Here is a 23,930-nt window from a genome sequence, read left to right on the forward strand (position 1 = left end):
TTATAGTGGCTTTAATCATATTTGAACTGGTTAAGAAATCCTAAAGATGACCTAAACCCAGTGGAAAGAACGCAGGAAAAAGCTATGTGTCTAATATAGTTTTCTTTTCATCAAACTCCTTTTCTGCTCAAACTATTATTATTTTTAAGATTTCTTGAATTTTCTCTAAAATCACTGAAATAAGAGCCAATAGTTTCACTTCATCATGGAGTATGAAGAACTATAGTAATAGCTTTCATTAGTAAATGGGGGTAGATTCTATAACAACAAATCTTGATCATTTATTTTACTTGTTACCTGTTACTATATTATAGGTGTCCCTTTCAAGCTATTTATAGCTTGCTTTAAGGAGTAGATTAGCAATGTGCAAGCAACAGTATTTGATATATGATACAAATATCATTCCTGATGCCAAATAATGACAGAAACTTCTCACACCTTTAGAGAATTTTTTACTAGAGAATTTCAAAGCAATCAATGCCTCACTTTCTATAACTGGAGAAACACAACAGTTATGAAATTGGATGGCAACAACTCAAAAATGGAGTGAACAAAAGGTGGATACACAGGATAAGCAACTTTAGTCTCAGGAGTAAGAACCTACAATTGATCCCCATTGGAAAATACACCCTATGCAATGCAAAAAGTAAAGGGAAATTGTTTTAGAAGAGTTTCTTGGGCATAATCTCAAGTGGTTAAAAAAATAAGGAAAAAATAAAGAAATCGGAAATATTTTAGCATTTAATTTCTGCAAAAATGTAAATTATTTAATAAAGAAGCTAAAACATGTTGTGTTTAAGATTTAAAATCTATTGTTAATTACAGTCACCCTTGTGTCAGAAGACAAGCCAACCTGCCAGTCAGCAGAGCACCTGCTCCCTCCCTCACTACTTCACGTTCCCCGAGAGAGTCCAGTTATAGCATATTAATTAAAAAAGTGTTCCAATATAGTGATTCAAATATGAAATGTTTTCCCTTTAAAGTATTCTCTAAATTTGGGCAAACTAAGTACTTCATACAAAAATCCTGCCAAATAGACACGATCCCCCCAGGATTGTTTCTGCAAATCCCTCTGACATCTGACATCCTTTTGCCTATCAGATAAATCAAAGCAATTACAATCTAGAAGACCCTTCTCTCTTCCAAATAGCCTTTTTTTCAAGGGTTAGAACTGATAAAAAAAAGTAATTAAGAATAAAAGCAAACAGAGGGGTAGATCCTCAAACACACATACAAATCATAGCAGCTTTTATACTTGACAATGGCTAAAATCTCATTCTAAACAGATAATTTGCTGTTAAATTTCTAGCAAATTTGCTATTAAAAATTCAAATACAATATTCATGCAAGGAGATTACAATAAGGGAAAATGCAGTAGCTACAATTTTTAAATTTATTCCACAATGAAATCTTCAGTAATTCTGAAATGAAGATGTCGGTAAGGAGCCCTAGTTTGTGAAGATGAAGGCCCCACCAGGTGCCCAGGAGCTTGAGCAAGCTCTATGATGACCTGATACCATTTTCCATCCTCCCAAAGCTGTATCTACCTGAGAACCACAAGCATAAGATGCTACTTAAGAATATTCGAATTCAACAATGAAGTTAAAGTATATTCTTTTCACTTTTGCTCCAAATAATTAGCTTGAAGAGGATATAAAGGATTCACAGGCGGGTTTATGTCCCAGGAGAAAAAGTACTATGACCAAATATGTGTGCTTTGAAAAATGTAATTATGACAAGTTTCCGGTACAAATCATTTTAAAAGGATCAATTTTTTCATTAATATATAACCAATACATCTTATTTATATATATATGAAAATTTTTATTCAGCTATCTTCATATAAAGTCTATATTTTAAGTGGTATATAACTGTTACATACTGTTTTCATCTCTTATTCACAGGCAGTTTTGGTAAGTTTGTCTCTACACTGAGAACTGAATATAGTTAAAACCTCTATGAATAACCTAGTGTTAACATCTTGTCTAGGGCCATATGGGTTATTCAAGGAGTCAACTGCCTTGTCTGCATAAATTATAGCTTCAATAAAACATAAAACAAGTATGATTCTGAAGCTTAATGATGCTATTGATGTGAAAGACAATGGGTTCATATCTTCCTTTCCAAAAAACACTGATTTTTTAGTAATATTTAACTTTTAAAAGGTAGTTCTTTAACCCTCAGACAACTGATAAATTTGGACAACCAAAAAAAAAAAATTCAGAAACATATATTTTTGTCCGTAGTCTCTAAAGGGTTAAAGTGCAGGAATTTCTCATAACCTGTTATATAATAAGGCACACTACTCTATTTTTTTCTTAAAAGAAACTTTTCCTTTGGTTTCTTGTAACTTTTCGGTGAGCCTATCTTTTGTTTCTTCCATTTTCTCTGTGAGAAGCTCCTTTGTCTCCTCCATCCTGTCCTGTAGATACTCCTTAACTGGAGGTGGTGTTGACATGTAGCCACGACTACGTAAATACTTCACAGTGAAAGAGGTTCCTCCCAAAGTCACAGTATATCGGGCAGGCGTTGCAATCTAAAGAGAGTAAACAGGGGCAGATCAACACCTGATCATGACTATCATCTTAAGCAAAAAACAATTTCAAATTATTATTTGATTATTACCAACAGTATAAATGACTATTATTTCACAAGGCTGAGTAGTTTTATCCTATATGGCTTTCCTCCTAAAAGGGATGCTGTATATAAACTCCTTCTAGAAATGTTTGTCACTTAGACACTGAACCTTAGGTTGCAGAATATTCACAATGGTGGCACTGAAGTCTGTCATCATGAGCTAGTGAACCTGCAGTAGGTTCAGTGGGAATCAGGAAGCACTCAGGAGCACTTCCAACACAAACCTGCAAACACTGCATATCTAGAACTAAACCAGAACCAGATGGTGAAAGGGAAGGATGGCCAAATGTTTATTTTTTACTAAATTTAGTTCAATTTCACTTTCCAATCTCTTCCCTTTGACTTTTCCTATGTTACCTTCTCATATTATCCACTCCCACTCTGCGTACGGAATCCTAATCAGGAACTTCCATTGGACCAAAGAGACTGTATATAGTTGCAGATATGTACAGGTTTAACTCTGACCAGAGACTGAAGGACCAAAACTAAACAGGAGATGGACTGATCATAGAGAATTGAGGGGGGGAAGGGCGAAAGGGAGGGAGGGAAAGAGAGGGGCTGCATCACAATTTGAGGCTTTTTGTTTTAAAATTCAGTCCTATAGAAGGTGTGCAGTACACCAAAACTCTTAGCAAGAGTTCTCTGTGCTCCTATATCCAATTTCCCCCTCATTTTCTCTTGAATTGATTACTCTATCCAAATTTTCATCCTCACCATTCCACAAAACCTGCTCTTGTCAGTCACTGTAGGGACCCCCAATCCACTAGAACCATTTGGGCCAGCTTTTCCCATGAAGCAGCCAGGTCTCTGTGTCCCTAGTACCCTCTACCTCTTGGGCTGCCTGCCCCCTTCCCAGGCATTCTTGCTGATTCTTCCTTATGTCACCTAACTTTTGGTGGGACAGCATTCAGTCCCTGGACCACTTCTTTTCTCCACCTCCCTCATTCATTGGCAGTCTTTTCCAGTCATGTCTTGGGCTATCTATACACTGGTGATTCTTAAATTTAAATTTCCAGACTGAGCCTTTTCCAAGGTTTTCTGTATAAACCACCACCTCCTCATTTCCACTTGCATGTCTAAGAATCTCAAAATATCATTTGTTCAAAATAACCTTTTAGCCAATGCCCCCACACCAAATCTGCTACCTCTCAAAGTTGTCTGCATCTCAGAAAACAGCAAATCTATTCTTCATTTCTTCCGGTGAAAACCTGGATAACAGCTTTCTCAAGCAATTTCCAATCAACATATTACAAAATCCCATCTTTCAAATGTATCCAGAACCAACCACTTCTTACCACCTCTCCTGCTACCACCTTGGTCCTGTGATTATCTGTTGTCACCCAGACCACTGACTGACCTCCTGGCCCTGTAACAGACTGTTCTCAATACAGCAGCCAAAGTGATTTTGTTAAAACAAGTCAGATGCCCAAAACTGCCCAGTGACTTTCCACCTCCTCAAGCTTGCCCTGACCTGGCCAGATGGTCACCTGCTGCCTGCTCGTTCCAGTCACACCTTTCCCAGGTATCATGCAGACTTAGGGTTTTTCCTGCTTGGAATGCTCTTCTCCCGAACAGCTACCTGATAAACTCTTATCACCTTCTCAGTGACACCATCCCTCTAAAACTGCAGCCCTGCCTCTTCTCCCAAACAGCTACCTGATAAACTCTATCACCTTCTCAGTGACACCTTCCCTCTAAAACTGCAGCCCTGCCTCTGGAAAAAAAAGAAAAGCCCAAATAATACCATAAATACATCCCCACTGCTGGTTTGTTCTTTTTTTCCTAGTATTTACTGTCATCTAAATATACCATTTGTGTGTGTGTGTTTTTAAAACTTTACCTTGTCAAAAAAAACAAAAACAAAAACAAAACTTTACCTTGTCTCTCTGACTGCCTCCCACCACCAGAATGGAATATAAGTTCCATGAGGGCAGGTATTTTGTGTTGTTTTATTTAGTTAATATTATTCCCAGTAGCAAGAATAGCACTGTTGAGCACAGTAGGGGCTCAACAAATTTTTGCCAACTCAATAATGGTGTATATCAAGGACAGCTGTAGGAATTAATGATTACAATCTAGCCAGTGCCACATAGTCATACTCACAGGTTATTCTAATTTTTGCCACACCACATTTTGGGACTTTGCCTTATTGAGGCAATAAATCTCAGAGTTCATTGCCCAGGAGAATTCCCTCCACATTTCCCACCTCGCAGAGGAACAGGAAACAGGAAAAAAAGCTACATTAGCTGATACTAATGTAGCTACATACACAGTTTTATATATCAGTTGTAACTCAACAAACACAAACTGAGCACTGATTTGCCTATACATCACAGTATCAGGCATGATTCTGAGTTTCTAAGTATTGGTAACCAACAACACTTAAATAAAGAAAACAAACATTAAAAAACTATCAATAGGAGCATTAAGACACTGTGATAAGAATTGAAGTGTCATATATGTTTAGGGAACGTGGGTTAAGGAGCAAGTATAATTAAGAAAATAGTTTAAATCATCATGAAAATTTTATTTAAGGTTAAATTATACTCACTATGGCTAGAAATTTGATAATTTATGAATTTTGTAAGTTTTAATGCTGAAAAACCCAGCAATTAAGCTTTAGCCATTAGTCAAAGTCTATAATAAATATAATAAATATTCTCTTTACAGAGAATACTAATGAGGATGACAATAAAACAATGTTATGTTTACTATAATCTATAATTCTAAATATTCTTATACAATATAAGTAAAAATAACATCTAGCTACCAAATTCTTTCTGTTTCTTTTCTGGAGATAAGCTTCATAGCCCCTCCTAAGAATCTGTTAACTGAGAAAAACAAGACTAATGGCTAAATTCCACATTTTTTAATGAGTTACCTCTTCAAAATATAGACCCACAGGTGTAGAAACTACTTAAAAAGATGTCATTATCTGAATTCAGAGAACAGTTTTTATAAAGACTATAAACTTCTAAAATGAAACCTACATTTTGCAAAACATACAAAATTAAGGTTTATCATATAAAACAAAGTCAAAGTTTATTGAACTTTACCACTTTACCAATTAAAAAGATGAACTATATTTCCTTCTATGTATTTTATGGTTTCAGGTCTTATGTCTAGTTCTTTAATCCATTTTGAGTTGATTTTTGTGTATGGTGTGAGGTAGTGGTCAAGCTTCATTCTTTTGCATGTAGCGACCCAGTTTTCCCAGCACCATTTATTGAACAAACTTTCTTTGCTCCAATGCATAGTCTTTGCTCCTTTGTCAAAGATCCAGCAATTCCACTCCTAGGTATTTACCCAAAGGACACAGAAACATCAATTCCAAAGAGCACCTGCACTCCTATGTTTATAGCAGCACTGTTTACAATAGCTAAGCTTTGGAAACAACCCAAATGCCCAAAAATAGATGACTGGATCAAGAAGATGTGGTACATATATACCATGGAATATTACTCAGCATTCAAAAAAGATAAACACATGCAATTTGCAGCAACATGGATGGCACTGGAAGGGATCATGCTCAGCGAAATAAGCCAAAAAGAAAAAGAAAAATACCGGATGGTCTCACTCATAGCAGGAATCTAGAAAACTTAAATAAGGGACCAGGAAAATGAATATAAGAAAGTGAAAATCAAAATCAACAAAAAAACTATGAACCAGAGACACTTTTTGGGGGGTGGGGGGGCGGGAGGGGAAGGATTGGGGTCAGAATGGGGCGTTTGCAATTGTATGGGGGAATATAAAAATAAAATTTAATATTTAAAAAAAAAAAAAAATAAAGCGCACGGGTGAGGACCCACAGCCAGGAACCCATTTAATATCGGGGTTGCTCTATAACACTTTCTTCATCTTTGTCTTCATTACTGAGATACATATTTAATCAAAGTAATATTGTAATCACTATAACTCTGATTCTTGATAGTTATGATTTATGTGAATCTAAAACATAATTAAAGCTTATGTAAAATTTCAAAAAAAAAAAAGATGAACTGTTATAAATATATTGATATCAATAAAATATGCATTTAATATATAAACAATACATAAGTAATATATATGTATATATGTATATATAGTATAACATATAAATAAAATGCTAAATTTCACTGACAAGTCAGATAATGTGTGGCTCTCTGAATATAGAAAATTAATATATTATCAAAAGAAATGTCAAAAAGGTAACTACCCTAGAAATTCATGTCTTATTCATCTGATCACATGTTATAAATGATTTACCTATTTTCAAGACATACTTCCTAAAAAATTTTATTTCCACTTAAAAAAAAATTAACTGTAGTCATCAGATTAAAATACAATATTTTAAGTCATAAAAGAACTATTGGTGCTAACATGGAGTTTTATGGTGAACCGAGCTGCTCATTGGTGAAGTGTAAGGAACAATTTATAACAGTTTACCTACCTTAAACAAGGCGTATGCTGTTAGTGCATTTCCACTCTGGGAATTTTTCAGGATGTTTACTACACTGTCAGGCAATCCAATGAGTTCTAGAAAAGGAATGACATTCATTCCTCTAAGAAAGAAACAGAAAGTAATTTATATATACACAAACTTTTGGAGGTAAATATTTTCAAAAGAATATCTGAAAACACCAAGTCCAAATTTTGTTTAAAAGTCAATTCTGGATTATCAAGTACTTATTTTCACTCTAAAAGAACAACATATACAAACATCACTGTGTTGTGCTGCCTTTACACTCTGCAACTTCTGCTTTGTTTTTACACACAGTTATCCCTAACTAGCAAATTTTGAAAAATAGAGGCATTTATCAGAGCAAAACTAACAGCTTTAAGTAACCTATGAGAAAAGAATAAGAATCATTTATGATTTTAGTTTTCCTCAACTAAACACCATTTCCTTACAACACTTCAACTCAATCTTCAAGACCTAACTAGCACTTTTTTTTCTTTAACCTCTAAGATGGCATGTCAAACTCTAGTATTGTAAAAAACAAGTGATGTAACACCACTTACTGCATTATTGTGCAAAGAATAAATGATTCTATGGGTTTAGTGAAAATGTTGATTATTCTAACAGGGCATTCTATTCTCAGAATTAAAGATAAGTGAAGAAGCAATTGCCATAAATTGCAAAAAATGTTTAGAGGTGGATGAAAAGATAGACAAAGTCTCTAAATTGAGTTATTAGTTATTTTTGTTCATTCTCTCTATCTTACTGTGCATAGTTTTGCAGACTCTGTAACTCTTCATCCTTAAATAAGAACAAGGCTATTGTTCTGTGCTTCTTCTTTACAAAATGTAATCATCACATTGAAAAAATTTAACATATACAATAGTACATAGTTAATAATATATTATGTAACATTGAAATTTTCTGAATTGTCCAGTATGCTCTTGTTGACATCTTGTCAAGTCTATCTCCTTATCTCTAGAAGTGCTCTTCCAGCCTACCATTTTTTGTTAAGGCCAGATTGTCTTTTTAGACTTTGAGATTTTTTGAACTCTTCAGGTCATCTGTGCAGTAGAATATCCCTCCACATGGATTCATCTGATTATTACTTCAATAATAGATTAAGGCTAAATATTTCTCAACAGGAAAACTGCACAGTTGATTCTGTGTTGGTGTCAGTGAATCACAACAGGGTTCATAAATGTCAGCTTTTTCCATTATTGGTGTCAGTGAGTTTGACTTGGTTGAAGCCAGTCCAAGGTTGCTCCATTGTACATGTAATCTTTCTCTTTGTAATTAGGAAAGAAACTTGCCTGAATCTATTATTATTGTGGTAACTGCAAACATCTAATTTATTTATAAATTCAAAAAATTAAATTTCTTAACTTAAAAATTATTAATATTAAACTAATATTAATACCTATTATCAAGAGATATGGCTGTTCAGCATCAAGTAAAATTACCTACTATCTAAAACAAGAGGAAACCGATAACTAAAGAAACCTTCACAAGGGTTAAATTAAAAAATCAACTACAAGTCCAACCTTGTTTCTTCCACCTTTAGTTCTTAAATCTCTTAGATAAGAAGATCATTCTATTAAAACAACACAGTGTTAATGAGGGTCTGATTCAAATAGTAATATCTACTTTTTACTGTAAAGCTTCCACAGCCTGACAAACTATGCTTCACAAACTTCCCTCATTTTGTCATTTTGACAATCAGTATTCCTGCCATTCTAGGTACCACAGAGCAAATGGTCATCCTTTCTTCAGTTAACTCAGTGGTAAAGACCTCACCTATTAATAAAATGTGAAAAACAGCTATGAAAAGTAGTCTTTATCAATTAAAGACATTAAAACAAAAAACTATCAAAACTTTTCATTAACACAATCAAGAAAATTTACATTCTGATAAAACAGAAAGATAACAAACAAGAAAAACTTACTTTATGGCTGCATAATAAAATGTTCCGAACCAAACACCCGAAGTTATTAGATGCACTGGAATCAAAACTTTTCCATACTGTCTAAATGTTTTTTTAAATCGCTGATAAAGACTAATAGATTTGTCTTGTAAAGGATCAGGCTCTTCCTTTTTTTCTGAAGCCGTTCCTGAAGATGTGGAATTGGTCGATATAACCCTCTTGGATAAAGTGTCTTGCACCCACTCTTTACAGTGAAGGACCCCTGGTAGGGATGGATGAGCATCATATGGTTTCCTTTCCTTTGTAACACATTGGACACCAGATACATGCAACCATTGTTTTTGAGAGCCCTGAACCAAAACTACTCTGGATTCAGCATTGTACAAAAATAACGGTCCCTTTATGTTTTGACAATGTCCAAAAAGACCAGCTTTATGTGGTTCCATGCATGTCCTATGTGCCAGGTGGAACACAGTCCTTGGCATATTCCATTGCATTTTGAAGAACGAAGATGGATGGATTTCGGCTTCTATAGAGACTAGAGTAAAAGACAGTTAAATTATACTTGGATTTCCATTTTAAGCAAATTCACTAAAAAAAACTCATTCACTCTTAGTAAGTAAAAGAACAAACACAGCTATTAGATCCACAAAAATTAATGTTAAGTTCTAGCATACCACAATTTTAAAATGTCATTAAAACACATCATTTTTTAAAAAGCGCAAACTTACTTTATTTTTCTCAAATATCACTATGTGATGCATGGTATGACATGGTATGTGTCATGGTAATTATTTGAAAATTAACATTATGACACTGTTTATATAGTTTTATTCATTTTCAAAGCTATCTTAGGTTGTTTCATAACATTAGAGAATGAAAAAACATCACTTAAATATGACATAGTAATTCAGCATAGCAGTCATCCAGGAAGGAAGTGTTTTGAGGTTATTTTACTAGTACAAAAGAGATATTTGTAGGGTTTCTGTTTTTCTACAAAGAAGCAGCGTATTACAATGGAAACATCATAAGGTCTCAATGCAAAAGACTTGGGGCCTCCCTGGTGGCACATGGGGTTGAGCGCAGCACTGTGAAGCTGTCCTTAGCCTCTGCAATGTGAGTTTGATCCCCGGCCAGGGAGCTACACACATGGTGCAGCAGACCTCTCCTGACTCGCCCGCTGCTCCCTTCAGCAGTGTACTTTGGCTATCTGCCTGTTCTGCTCCCCGCTCTGTCTGGTGAACCCTCTCACCTCCCACACCTCTGGCCTATACCCCAGTTCTTATAAACATAAATAAATCTTTAAAAATAAATAAATGCAAAAGACTTGGGTTCTTATGTTTTGAGGAATTAATTCTATTGCCTTTCAGACCCCAAGCTCAAGTTCATTAGTAAAATGAGAAATACTTTATAGGGTTGCTACAGTAATTACATGCAATTTCTAATGTAAAAGTGCTTTTGTACAGTAACAAGTATCACATAACTGTCAGATTTCACCACTGATAAAACAGAATTATAGTCTGCATTACTATATAGTAAATCAGTTTCCTACTTTCAACATCAGGCAGTATCACCTGAACCTCAATCTTTATTCCCACCTTGAACTAGCTACCTTACTACTTCTAGTTCACTGAATATAGGTGATCTTATTTTTAAAATTTTAAACTAAAGAGTCAACGAGATTTGACTTAGCATCCAGTACAATAGCTCTCCAACAAATACAGATATTCCATTTTACATGAATATTCATTATCTGGAGTACAAAGCTGACCATCAAATAAAAATATCCACCAATAAATTGTTCACCTATAAAGTTAATCCCCTGACTTCTCCCTTGCTAATAATTAATATCAGTTCCTATCAGGTTCTCACAGATAATTCAACAGCACAGTACAAATCAGCTGCAAAATGAAGCCACCAGTCTTGCAAAACAAATAGGACCCAGTAACCTTTAAAAGTCACACTAAAGACTGCTTGCCAACAAAAGTAAAGCCAGTGCAACAATTCAAAGAAACAGACCAGGTAACAACCAAAGAGAAAAAGCTACAGAGATAATGACAGGCATCCAAATAAAGAATGATTACAATATTAAATGCCTAAGAAAGGTCATAGAGAAAAATTAAGTTCTTAGTTAATTTTACAAAACTAATGTATTAGTTGTGAAAGTAGAGCATTATGTAAAGGCTATCCAATTGTGCTTTCCTACAATTTATAAATCTATTGTATCTTTATAAATCTATGATGTGCTCCCTTTTGTGGGGAGCGGGGAGGGTAAGACAACACAAATGGTTGTTTAAACTAAAAACCAGCTAAGTTGGAACCATAACCTAAAATTTGTCAAAGACAAAGTTTAGCTTAATTTTTCACAAAGAGGTTTCTTTTGTTTTGATTCTTTTACTATTAATTTTTGGTCTCTATTTTAATTGGATTTATTTTGAGGCTTTTTTCCAACACCATTATCTGTGAGTTAAAAAATAATTCCTGTCTGCGATTTTAACGCAAGTGTTTTCTGAACTCAAAAGCTTTAGTTTTTTCTTTTAAATCTATCTCCTATAGGGGCCTTCCTGTTTGTGCAAGGGGTTAAGATTCAGAACTATGAAGCTATCAGCAGCCACTGCAGCAGGAGTTCTAGCTGACCCACATGCACAACAGACCTCTCCTGTCTTGCCCACTGCTCCCCTCAGCACTGCATTTCAGTCAGTCCACCTGTTCTAATTCCCAACTCTGTCTTTGGTGAATCCTCTCACCTCTTCGTACCTCTGGCTCTTGTATTCATAAATAAATCTTTAAAAAAAAAATCTATCTCCTATAAAGGGCAGTTTCTAGGAGTTGAAGTTCCCAGAGATCTAACTTTCAGATCATTAGATTATGTGTTTGTGTGTGAGAATAAAAGCATTTTTTAAAGAAAATTTCTTTTTAAGTTTCCAATTTGCACCCTTGTCTCAGCTTCTCTACTTAATACTGCCCAATTTTTAAAAAATATTTTCATCCTCCCATTTCTTAATGCCTCTTAAGAAAACATCTTTATTGAGATATAATTCACACAATATTCAATTCACTCATTTAAGGTATAGAATTTGATGATTTTTTTTAAAGATTTGTTTATTCATTTATACTAGTACTGGTTACAGCCAGAAGCGTGGGAGGATAAGAGAATTCACCAGAGTCAGAGTGGGGAACAGAACAGGCAGACTGACAAAATACACTGCTGAAGGGAGCAGCGGGCGCAGGAGAGGTCTGCATGTCCTGTGGGACCCTCGCCAGCAGCCGGGGATCGAACCAGCACTGCAGAGGCTGCGGGCAGCTTCGCAGCCCAGCGCTCAATCCCTGCACCACCAGGAGAGGCCCGAATTTGATGATTTTTAGAATATTCACAATTGTGTAACCATCACTACAATTCTAAGTTTAGAACATTTTTATCACTCCCAAAAGAAACATATATCACTAGCACTCACAATTCCCTCATTCACAATTAACCTAAATTCTGTTTCTTTATATTTGTCTGTTCTGGACATCTCATGTAAGTGGAATTAGTCTGCGACCAGCTTCTTTTATTTAGCATAATATTTCAATATCTGAAAATACAAATTCCTTGTCTCCATCTAGAACTAATAAATCAAAAACTCAAGCAGATAGGTCACAGCTGACAATATGGATTTGGAGATCACTTCTCTAGACTTAGCAAATGGTTTCAGGGCTGGAGGCAGCCTGGTGGCAAAGATATCTTCTATCATCATCAAAACATCAGCATCACAATAATCACAATGATGTTTTTAGTCCCTACTATATGGGTAAGTGCTTTGTTAAACTAAAGAACAGATGCTAAACCTCATAGGCAAAAGGTTGAGAAATGATTGTGATGACTGCTTTGTAAACACTTCGGGTGTATTAATTCATCTTATTTTCCTAGCAATCTCATGTAGGAGGGTTATTACGACCATTTTATATTTGAGGACACTGAAGCACAAAGAGAAATATCATGCCCAATGTCATTCAACTGGTGAGTGAAGAGCTGAGATTCAAATCTAGTTTGATCCCAGGCCCATGCTGGGTCACTCATCTATTGATATATAGCCACTTCTAGAAAGAAGAAACACCACCAATTTTCAGTAGACTTAAAGCACACAAGGCCCAAATGGGCCCAAAATAAGAGTCTTACATTTTAAAGTAAAAAATAACTGGCAACACATGGATAATGGCAGCTGTGGGCTCCCAAAGTTCATCATAATACTGATGTTATACATAGTAAGACTCATTAGATTTCAAGGAATAAACTTATTTTAGATGAGTGCAAGTTGAAAGGAGTGGGGTACAAACTGAGTAGTAGCACAAGTATTGTGAAATAAATAGGCTTTAGGAATAACAGAAAACCAAGTCAAGGTAGAATTATCTTGTCTCACAGCAAGCACCTAAGTATAATGGCCTCAGCTCCCCAATCAGCTTCCATTTCTCTATTTTACTAATCTGCTAATCTTAACAAGTAAAGATAAAAGGTTTTGGGTACTGATTAATGACTGAGTTGCCACGCCTCATAAACCCTACCCAGATCAAATCAAATGTATCTAGACAGGATGAGTAAACCTGAAGAAGTTGTGAACTCACAGGCCATTAACATGTCTCTCATACAAATGGAAAATATGCAGTGACAGAAAGTTTATCTTGATTTTTCCCTCCTCAATGAAATACAATAATTTCTATAACTAGTTTTTTATATTACACCAGTCACCTGCTATTTTTCTGTCCCAAAAGTATGAAATTTTCATATCCATAGATGAGGTAATATTTAAATTGCTTATTATTTCAGTTACAAATGATAAAATGCATCACTGGGCACAAGTCAGATAAAAGGACTACACAGCTGTTGTGGCTATGCTTTTATACATTAGAATTAAGTTATAACCTTTTAGCACTGTATGGACCTGGCAAATGATTAATGATGGCTGATTCTCTGTATATAACCCTTCCCACTATGGCAGGGACATAATGAATAACTTCAGTAAAATCAAATTCTGTCATGACTTAATTTTCATGGACAGGTAGTGCAGTTTAATAACAGAGAGCTTGAAATCTGGGTGGTCAGACTGCGGGGTTACAGTTCAGAAAACAGTATATATGAACTCTGTAACCTTTGAAAATTAGCCTTCCTGTACCTTGCTTTCTAATTGGTAAAACGGAGTTAATAAAGCACCTACTTCAGAGGGCTGTTGTGAGGATAAGATAAATATAGGTAAAATTTCTACCACATAGCAAATCTTCAGAAAATGTTATTATTATGAGAAAGCATGGTAGTCTGTTGCCCTTATTCCCAGTAAAACAGCCTGAACATCAGGTAATGAACCAAAGGGAGATTCTATAGGACAAACAGTTGCCTTGGATGGGTCTAGCACAACTCCTGAAAAAAATCTACGAAATTGTTACTGAAAGAGTGAAAGAGGGCCTCCCAGGTGACGCAGCGGTTGAGCGCTGGGTTGCAAAGCTGCCCGAGGCCTCTGCGGAGCCGGTTCGATCCCCGGCTGCTCCCCAGCCACCAGAGGAGGGTCTCACATGGCGCGCAGACCTCTCCTGCCGCCCGCTGCTCCCCTCAGCAGTGTACTTCGGTCCTTCTGCCTGCTCTGCTCCCCGCTCTGGCTCTGGTGAATTCTCTCACCCTCCCGTGCTTCTGACTGTACCCAGTGCATGTATAAACAAACAAACAAACAAACAAATAAATAACATGCCTCTATTAAAAAAAAAAGAGTGAAAGAAAATTCCTACTGCTTGTTAGAGACATCACTGTTCTGGGAAATTGCTGAGTTGGCAGCTACAAAGGTGTAAAGTCAGCAAAAAAGAAGGAAAACTAACCAAAAAGCTTTGCTGTGAAGATGCTGTGCCACCATAACACACACCAAGGTGACCCCCACACCTCACAGTGCCTTGTTACTTTGTGAGAAGCTGGAAGAAGGAACTAGAGATAAGGTATGGAGCCTGGCCTTCACATATGCAGAAGCACACTCTAGGATAGAAAGGAATCTTCATAAAACTCAGTTCTCATGCTACTCCCATTATAACCCGACTAAGAGATGGTTTTTGATGTTACATATAACATCAAAACAGGGTGCCTTTTTCATTAAACAGAATGTAGCCAGAGGTCTCCTTTATCTCTGCTAAGAATTATGTATCTCCTTCGTGCCCATAGTTCACCTGCAAACTGTACACAACAGACCTAAACACCTGGAGGGCAGGACCAGCACTCAAGAGACATCTGATGCTGCCTCCTTAGATTTAAATCCTCAGTTTGCTCTGAATAACCTCTTTAATAAATTTCTCTCTGAATTGCATCAGAAAACTGGTTATATCAGTTGACATATCTAATCAATCCAATAATATCCAGTCTCTTAGAGATAGACCATGGTCAAGGCATGAAGTAGTAGTAATACACGTGTATGAAAGTTAGGAGTCTCAAGTAGCAGTCCTGAGTTGCAAAAGTAGGATGAGAACAGAGTGGTCAATTAATAGTAAAGGAACAAGAAAACAGTGGGAACCAAAAAAAAAAAAAAAGAGAAGTTGAGTTAAAGGAATGGAGGGAAAGGTAGAAGGGACAGGAACAAAAGCAGTAAGAAGGCAGCACATTCATTCAAGCGTTGCTCTAGAGCAGCTATGTCCTAAAATTCCAGCTTCGTTAAGCCAAATGAGTCCATTCATACGATTCCTTTCTTCCCCCTATATCCTTACCAAATATGTATTGCTAAAGATTATATGAGAATGTCTGTTCCTCACAACAAGGAAGTCTAAGTTACTCCAGCACTTGGGACTACAACGGAGTGCAATTGAGTATGATTAACTTATACTCTATTATTATGTAAGAAATAAAAACCCGTAGGCTAAATAGAGAGTTAGAACAACAAATTACAAAGAACAAGGTTTGGTTCTCTGTTGGATGAATTCAAAGTTTTACTAATGGGGTCTCCATGGTGGCGCAAGGGTTAAATTCTCAGCACTATCAAGCTATCTGGCCTGAGTTCCATCCCAGGCCAGGGAGCTAACCCACGTGGTATAGCATACCTCGCCTATCTTGCCTGCTGCTCCCCTTAGCAGTGTATTTCAGTCAGTCCCCCTGTTCTGCTTCCCACTCTGTCTCTGGTGAATCCTCTCACCCCCTGCACTGCTGGCCTACACCCAAGTTCTTGTATGCATAAATAAATAAAATAAATCTTAAAAAAGCCAAAGTTTAACTAGCAGTAAATACTATTTTGTCAAACAAAATCTTATTTGGAAGTCCAACACAGAAAATAAATGAAAGCAAAGTTGCTCAAGTTAAAATAAGAGTCCCCAACTCCCTCCAATTCCTGTGGCACAGTCACAGAAGCCCTAACCATGAAAACAAAATCAAAACATAGACAAATTCTTTGTAGATAATGATCCTTCTTCATCTAACTGCTGTTTTTCTGCAAGTCACAACTCAGGCACTAATTCCTTCTGAAGCCAGTGAGCCACACAAGCTACATAGGCAATGCCACTAAAAATATATCAAATATATCAAATATATTTATAAAAATATAAAAAGAATCTTCTTTTTCTTTGTCTATGTGAACTCTATGGTCACGGAGGGCAGTTTGTCCTTACGAACATAGTGCAAAAATATGTGCTCAATAAAATTCAGTTCTGTGGACATCAACAACTAGTCACTTTTGAAAACATTCAAATTAATTCCAATAGATATGAAATTGATATGCCATCTTCAGTGTGGGAAGTTTTAGGAACTTAATATACTCTAACAGAAAAGAAGAATGTTTTCAATAACCTCATGGTGGACACAGACTTCACACTATCAAAGACAGAATCAATGAATGCCTGAAAGGAATTCAATAGAAACTTCTCAAACTGAAATGCAAAGAGGGGAAACCGGCCCCCAAACCCTTCCCCCCCACCCCGACACAAAACAAAACAAAACAAGAGGACAAAATATTTATGCTCTATGGGATAATTTTTAAAGGTATACATACACATAACAGGAATGCCAGAAGGAGAATAACTGAATAACAGTTAAACAATTTCCAAAATTATAAACATGAAGCCACATGACTAAGAAGCTCAAAGAACACCAAGAAGAATAAAAATCTTAAGTCCATATCTAGGCATATCACATTTAAGCTGCAAAATACCTAAGACAATGAAAATCTTGAATAAAACCAGAAGAGGAAAAGATGCTTTATCTACAGGACAAGAAGAGTAAGATTAGCATTGGCTTCTCACCAGAATCTAGACAAAGAAGAGTAATGTATTTAAAATGTTTAAAGAACCACCAAGCAAGGATTTTATATCCAGCAATCTCATCCATCAAAAGTGGAAGAAAAATAGGGGCCTCCCTGGTGGTGCAAGGGATTAAGTCTCAGCACTATGAAGCTATCGGCAGTCACTGCCACACAAATTTGATCCCTGGCTAGGGAGCTATTGCACATGATGCAGCAGAACTCTCCTGTCTCGCCCACTGCTCCCCTCAGCAGTGTATCTGTCAATCGCCTGTTCTGTTCCCTACTCTGTCTCTGGTGAATCCTCTCACCCCCTGCACCTCTGGCCCATACCCCAGCTCTTGTATGCACAAATAAAAAAATAAATATTTGGGAAAAAAGGGAAGAAAATAATGACTATTAGAATGGGAGAAGATAGTCACAATTACACACCTGATAAGGGTTGATATCCAACATATATAAAGAACTCATACAGCTCAACAACAAAAAAGACCAACCCAGTTAAAAAATGGGCAGAGGGGCTAAACACACCCTCCCAAGACATACAAATGGCCAATAAACATGTCTAACATGACCTATTACTAAAGAAATGTAAATCAAAACCACAATGAGGTGCTACCTCACATCTGAGAATTGCTTTATCAAAAAGAGATGACAAAAGGGAACCTTCATGCACTGTGGGGGCAAAATGTAAATTGATACTGCCACTGTGGAAAACATTAAAGGGACTCCCCCCAAAAAATTAACATTGGAAATACCATATGATACAGCAATTCCACTTCTGGGTTTTTATCTCAAGAATACGAAAAAAATGTGTTTGAAAAGATATATGCACCACTATGATCACCGCATTACTTACAATAGCCAAGATATGGAAACAATTTAAGTGCCCATCAATAGATGAATGGATATATAAGATTTTAAGGAAAATGAGTTAAAATCAGGCTTTTTGCCTCCCACACAACAGACAGTCCATGCCTTGAAATGCTCTTTTCCTCCATTTTGAAAGCTAAAAAACAGATGGGCCATACATTTGCAACAATGTATCAGATACAGGCTTAAGGGCACTTAACAGTATGTAAAAGGGGGTAGACAGCTGAGTTGCTATTTTGCTGTGTCAGAATTGGACTCTCTCTTTACCTGCCTGTGTGTATGATCAAATTTGAGCATTAAAGGCTTGAAAAATCCACCGAAGGCTCCAAATTCTCTTTCATCTATGAGAATTGATAATGAACCTACCCGGCCTGGGATGGTTGCACCAGTGGTGTAGACGGCTGGACAGTCCCATGCAGATGGATATGGAGCCCTCTAAGACCTGGGGAAGAATTGAGGGGTAGCCAGCCACAAGTAGATGGTACCCAGTGGTTAGCCTCCTTTCCCAATGGGCACCTCACCATGAATGGCCAGAGGTAGATGGATCCCTGTGGCAGTTGGAACCGGTCCTGTGCAGAATAGAAGAGACCTTGGACAGATATAGTGTCCTCAAGGTGCAGGACAGTGGGATGGGTATTTCTCACAGCTCTAAGAGTCTTTGTTGAGAAAAGAATCCAAGGTCTGGCAACTGGTAGTGTTACAGGGTTACGTGACTGTGGGTCCTCACCCGCGCTTGAAAGAGACTTATTTAATGCAAAACTGCAGGCACACATCAAAGTGAGACACAGGCCTTGCAAAAATGTTTGAGGTTTCTGGAGGAAGAGATCCAGAGAGACCAACCTACCACTTCAGAGACACCAGAGTCCTCCTTTGGAGAGGAGGCGGCTGGCCCCAAGCTCCAGGCTCACCCAGTGGTGACAAATAAGATAAATCACCAGCAGCTCATAGCCCCAGGAAGTCAGGCTACAGGGCCACCAGATGATGGAGTTTACCCAAAAAGGCAAGTAAACCTCTTAAGATCAGAGAGCCTCTTAAAGTTACCCATGCCCAAATGTGAGTGGCTCTACTGAGAGCAGGTGCAAATCGTGCCAAAATAGATGCACAACCCAATGCATATTTGTTAAAAGTTATGGAAACAATTGCAAGAGGACCCTCAGAGGTTCACTTCCATGAGAAGATGGGCTGCTGTGAAGGGAAAAACTGGGCACTCCAGTCCCCAGGCATGTGCCCTACAACTGACACCTGCTGCTGACCCTGGTCCAAGAGGTTTTGGCCATAGCAGATACAAGGTAGAGTATACTCCGTTATATGGGAACCCACAGAAATTTCAGGGGCCTGCTTGTTACAGTGACAGCAAAGGAGGCCAGAGTGTCAAGGTGACCACAGTGAGAGTATCCCTGGGGATTGGGTGATTACCCCCAATGGAATACAAAGTATGTGTTGCCAATCCCAGAGTATGTCCTAGGGGTGGATGTATAAAGTGGCTAGTGGCTGCACACCACAGCCAGAGAGTTTCACCTTAGGGTACGTGTGATAAAGGCAGTGTTGCGTGGACATGCTGAGCATCCATTCATATTGTTAGGGGGGAAGGATGTCCTGAACAAACAAACTCTATACAGGCTTTGTGGACTCCACACCCACTCCATCAAGACACTGGGGACTACAAATCCCATGATCACCAAAGGGAAGGTTGCGAGGACCTGAGGGCAAAGTTAAGCAACTATGTTCTCTGAGTATTTAACAGGCCATGTGGCCACAGGGCACACTTGGTTTTTCACCAACTTATCTCCCTCTTTTTCTCCCTGAGTTATTCATTTTCCATTTCCCCTTCCCTTGTAAATAAACCTTTTATCAACCTTTTGTGTGTGTCTGCAGTTTAGTTTAGCATCAATAAGTCCCCTTTAAGTGTGTGGGTGAGGACCCACAGTCAGGCAACCGTTTTATATTGGGGTTGCTCTGTAACAATACAACTGCCAGTCCTTAGGTGAGTGACCAAAACTAAACAGTATCGGTTGCCAGGTGGCCACAAAGTGATTATGGGCACAATAGCAGAGTTGGAAAATGTGGGTATTATACATGTTATCCACAGCCGCTATAATTCGCCCATGTAGCCAGTGAAGAAGCCTGATGACTCTTGGTGTATGCCAGTGGATTACTGTGAGTTGAATAAAGTGGATGCCAACTTGCGTGCAGCAGTGTCTTCAGTGGCATACTTAATGCATTGTATGAGGCACAAGCTGGGCAGGTATCACTGTGTAGTTGACCTAGCTAATGCTTTCTTTTCCTTTGCCCTAGCACCAGAGTGTCAAGACCAGTTTGCCCTCATGTGAGAAGGCAGGGATACCTGTATAGTCCTACTCTGTGCATGGGCTGGTGATAGCAGATTTGGTTGGGTGGGAGAGACCATCATCAGTGTGCTTCTACCATTATAATGATGACATTTTACTGACCAATGACACTTGTAGATTTGGAAAAGCTGTCTTTCTCCATTGGACACATCTGAAAACAAGTGGATTGGGGTTAGTTGTATTCTGTTGTATTCAGTTGCATTCTGTTGCAGTTTTTATTGTTTTCCCAAGTTATGAGTACAGTGTCCTATATTCCTCACCAAGAGAACCTTGCAAAAGATTGACACAGATTATAATGTGAAAAAAATCCCTGATGGGGTGGAGGATAAAGAAAGTGAATTAAAATCAGGCTATTTTTCACCTCTCACACAACAGATAATACATACCTTGAAATGCTGTTTTCCACCACTCTGACATCAAAAAAACAACAGACGGGCCTTACATTTGCAATAATATATCAGTTACATGGCTATGGGCACTGAATAATATAAAGGGGGCTAGGCAGTAAAGTGTCTACTCTGGCTCTCTGAGTTGGGATCTCTGACTGCCTGTGTGTGTGTGTGTGTGTGTGTGTGTGTGTATATATACATATATGTATATATACTATATATGTATATATATATATGGTCCCCTGTTTCAGCAGCAAAGATCTGCAAAATCCACTGAAAGCTCAAATTCTGTTTCTGTCTGTGAGAACTGACAATGAACCTACATGGCCTAGGATGGTTGCATAGCAAAGATGTAGAGTACACACACACATATACAAATACTATTCAACACAAAAGAAGATGAAACCATGCTATTTGCAACAACATAGATATACCTAGAGGGTATTATGCTAAGTGAAATAAGTCAGAGAAACACAATGTGTGATTTCACTCATGTGGGGAAAAAAAAAAACAAGTTAAAAAAAAAAAAACAAACTCTTAGATTTTAAGAATTTTAAGAATATAATGTATAATACATTATATATTATATTCTTAAAACAGAGGGGTGAGGGGAGAAGGGGTGGGTAAATAGAATAAAGGGAGTCACTGGTGCAGTGGTGGGTAGACCCTTGACTTTTGGTGGTGATCATAGTGCACTATATGTAGATATTGAATTATAATACTATACTCCTGATATTTACATAAGGTTATAAACCAATGCTACTTCACTGAAAATTAAAATTAAAAAGGCATTTATCAAAGAAACAAAAAAATTTAGGGATTCCTAGAAAGACAATATAGAAAATAAATTCTACATAATGAAGGAAGAATATAGGGTAGAAATCTGTAAAAGCATTGCAAACATTTCTATAAGCTGGTCTCATCTAGCTGTGTTGGTTATAAACCAATGCTACCTCACTGAAAATTAAAATTAAAAAACATTCATCAAAAAACCAAAAAAATTTAGGGAACTCAGGAGAAAGTTAGAGATACATAAAAAAGGAAAGAACACCAGAGAAGAAATCAGTAAAGGCAGAGTTAAATCTATTTCTATTCTGGGCCTCCCCTGGTGGCGCAGTGGTTGAGTGCTGGGCTGAGAGCCCGCAGCCTCTGCAGCACCTGTTCATTCCCCCACCACCAGTAAGGGTCCCACCAAAAAAAAAAAAAAAAAAAAAACTATTTCTATTCTTAGTTAATTTAAAAATAACTTTAAAGTACAATGGTAACAATGTATTAAGTGAGTAATAACACATGAATAAGTGAAACAGTTTTGTTACAAAAACAGGAGAGGGGGCACTGTAACCTACGAAGTACTTAAAAGTACACATTAAGCTGAGGAGTATTATTCAAAGGTAGAATTGAATTAGATAAAAATGTACATATTATGTACACCAGGGAAACACTAAAATGTGTACTTAAAAACTGTAAATGACACACTGAAAGGGGAATAAAATCAAATCACACAAAATGCTCAGTTAAAACCATAGAAGGCAGGAAAACACCAGGGAAAGGCAAATGGCAATGAGAAGAAAATTTATTTGAAAACATTTACAAACATGATGGATATTAATGCAACAATGTAAAAACTTTGAAAGTGAATGGTATAAATGAGTCAACTGAAAGAAAGGTGGTAAGAATGGATTAAACAAACAGGGCCAACTATATGTTGTCTAAAAAGCACTCTCTTTAAATATCGACTCGGATAAATTACAAGTCAAGGGACAGAGACAGACATACCACATTAACACTATTTTTCACAAAGGCTGGAATAGTTCTATTCGTATCAGGCAGAGGATAACAGAAAATCTTCAACTGCTAGCGAACAAGAGGGTAATTTCACAATAACGTTATGATGTATCTCTATGTTTCTATCTTTATCTCTTGTCACAGAATCTAAGCAAAACGCAACAATCCTAAAAACCTAAAAGAGAGGATCAAATATATGAGATAAAAACTGACAGCACTGAAAGGAGAAACTGACGTGTCCCCTATAATTGCAGACATCAACATCTCTCTGTTGAGTACTTAGATCCAGCAGACAGAAAATCAGTAAGCTGTACTGGAGCTAAACACCACCATTAGTCAACCTGAACTAATTGATATTGACAGAATACTCCAACTACACCATCTAATCAAGTTTACACAACACACAACAAAATCGATCATGTTCTTAGACATAAAATACACCTAAAGAAATTTAAAGGAATAGAAATCATGTAAATGCTGTTCTCAGAGAGCGAAGGAATTAAACTAGAAACCATTAACATCGACAAAAAGATAGCTGGAAAACTCTTAAGTACCTGGCCCTGAACAAACTTCTAATTATTCCACAAGGCCAACAAGTCTAAAAAGACATTTTGAAATATTTTGAGTAAAAAAAAGTGAAAGTGGGAAGCAGCACTTATCAAAATCTGTGGAAGCAGCAAAGCAGCCTTTGCAGGGAAACTTCTAAATGTGTGAATTTCTAGAAAAGAAAAAATGATCTACACTGAATAAGCTAAGTTTCCACCTTAAGAAATCAGAGAAACAATAGCAATATAAACCTAAAGCAAGTAGAAAGGGGAAAAAAGTGTCAGAGCAAAAAATCAATGAAACTGAAAGGGAAAGAATTTAAGATTATAACACCAACAAAATCTGGTTCTTTGGGGGGAAAAAATCAGCATATATGATAAATCTCTACAAAGAGAGAAAACACAAATCACCAATATCAAAAATGACAGAGGAGGCATAACTACAGATCTCATACACTTAATATCTGGAACAACAGGAACTCTCATTCACTCCTAGTGGAAATACAAGAGGGAACTATCACTTTGGATGACAGTATGATTTACCTTGAAGTGTACTCATCAGTTGAAATACAATGAAAGGGGTAAGTGAAGAAAAGGCTTGCCTCTAGATATACGCACTGTAAATTATCAGCAAATAGGAGGAAATTCATACTTTCTTCTTCTAATAGATCAGTATTTCCACTTAATCATTTCAAATTTAGTTTGTTGCTTAGAAAAAAAAATAAAGGCATGCAATTTCTTTGTAATTCCCTGCCCCTGATA

General features: G+C 37.0%; 1 protein-coding gene across 1 annotated transcript; it reads right to left on the reverse strand.

The window, feature by feature from the left end:
- Positions 1-230: 230 nt before the first annotated feature.
- On the reverse strand, positions 231-18,920 carry FAM210A (family with sequence similarity 210 member A). The gene is made up of 4 exons (XM_037508896.2): positions 18,468-18,920; positions 9,022-9,538; positions 7,067-7,178; positions 231-2,536 (listed from the first exon to the last, which is right to left on the reverse strand). Exons 1-4 carry the CDS (start codon positions 18,514-18,516, stop codon positions 2,303-2,305), a joined length of 912 nt encoding a protein of 303 aa, XP_037364793.1. The 5' UTR covers positions 18,517-18,920; the 3' UTR covers positions 231-2,302.
- Between the last annotated feature and the right edge of the window lie 5,010 nt (positions 18,921-23,930).

The sequence above is a fragment of the Talpa occidentalis genome, unplaced genomic scaffold (genome assembly GCF_014898055.3).
Source record: "Talpa occidentalis isolate TD23 unplaced genomic scaffold, MPIMG_talOcc4v2.1 talOcc4.13, whole genome shotgun sequence".
NCBI classification, from domain to species: domain Eukaryota; kingdom Metazoa; phylum Chordata; class Mammalia; order Eulipotyphla; family Talpidae; genus Talpa; species Talpa occidentalis.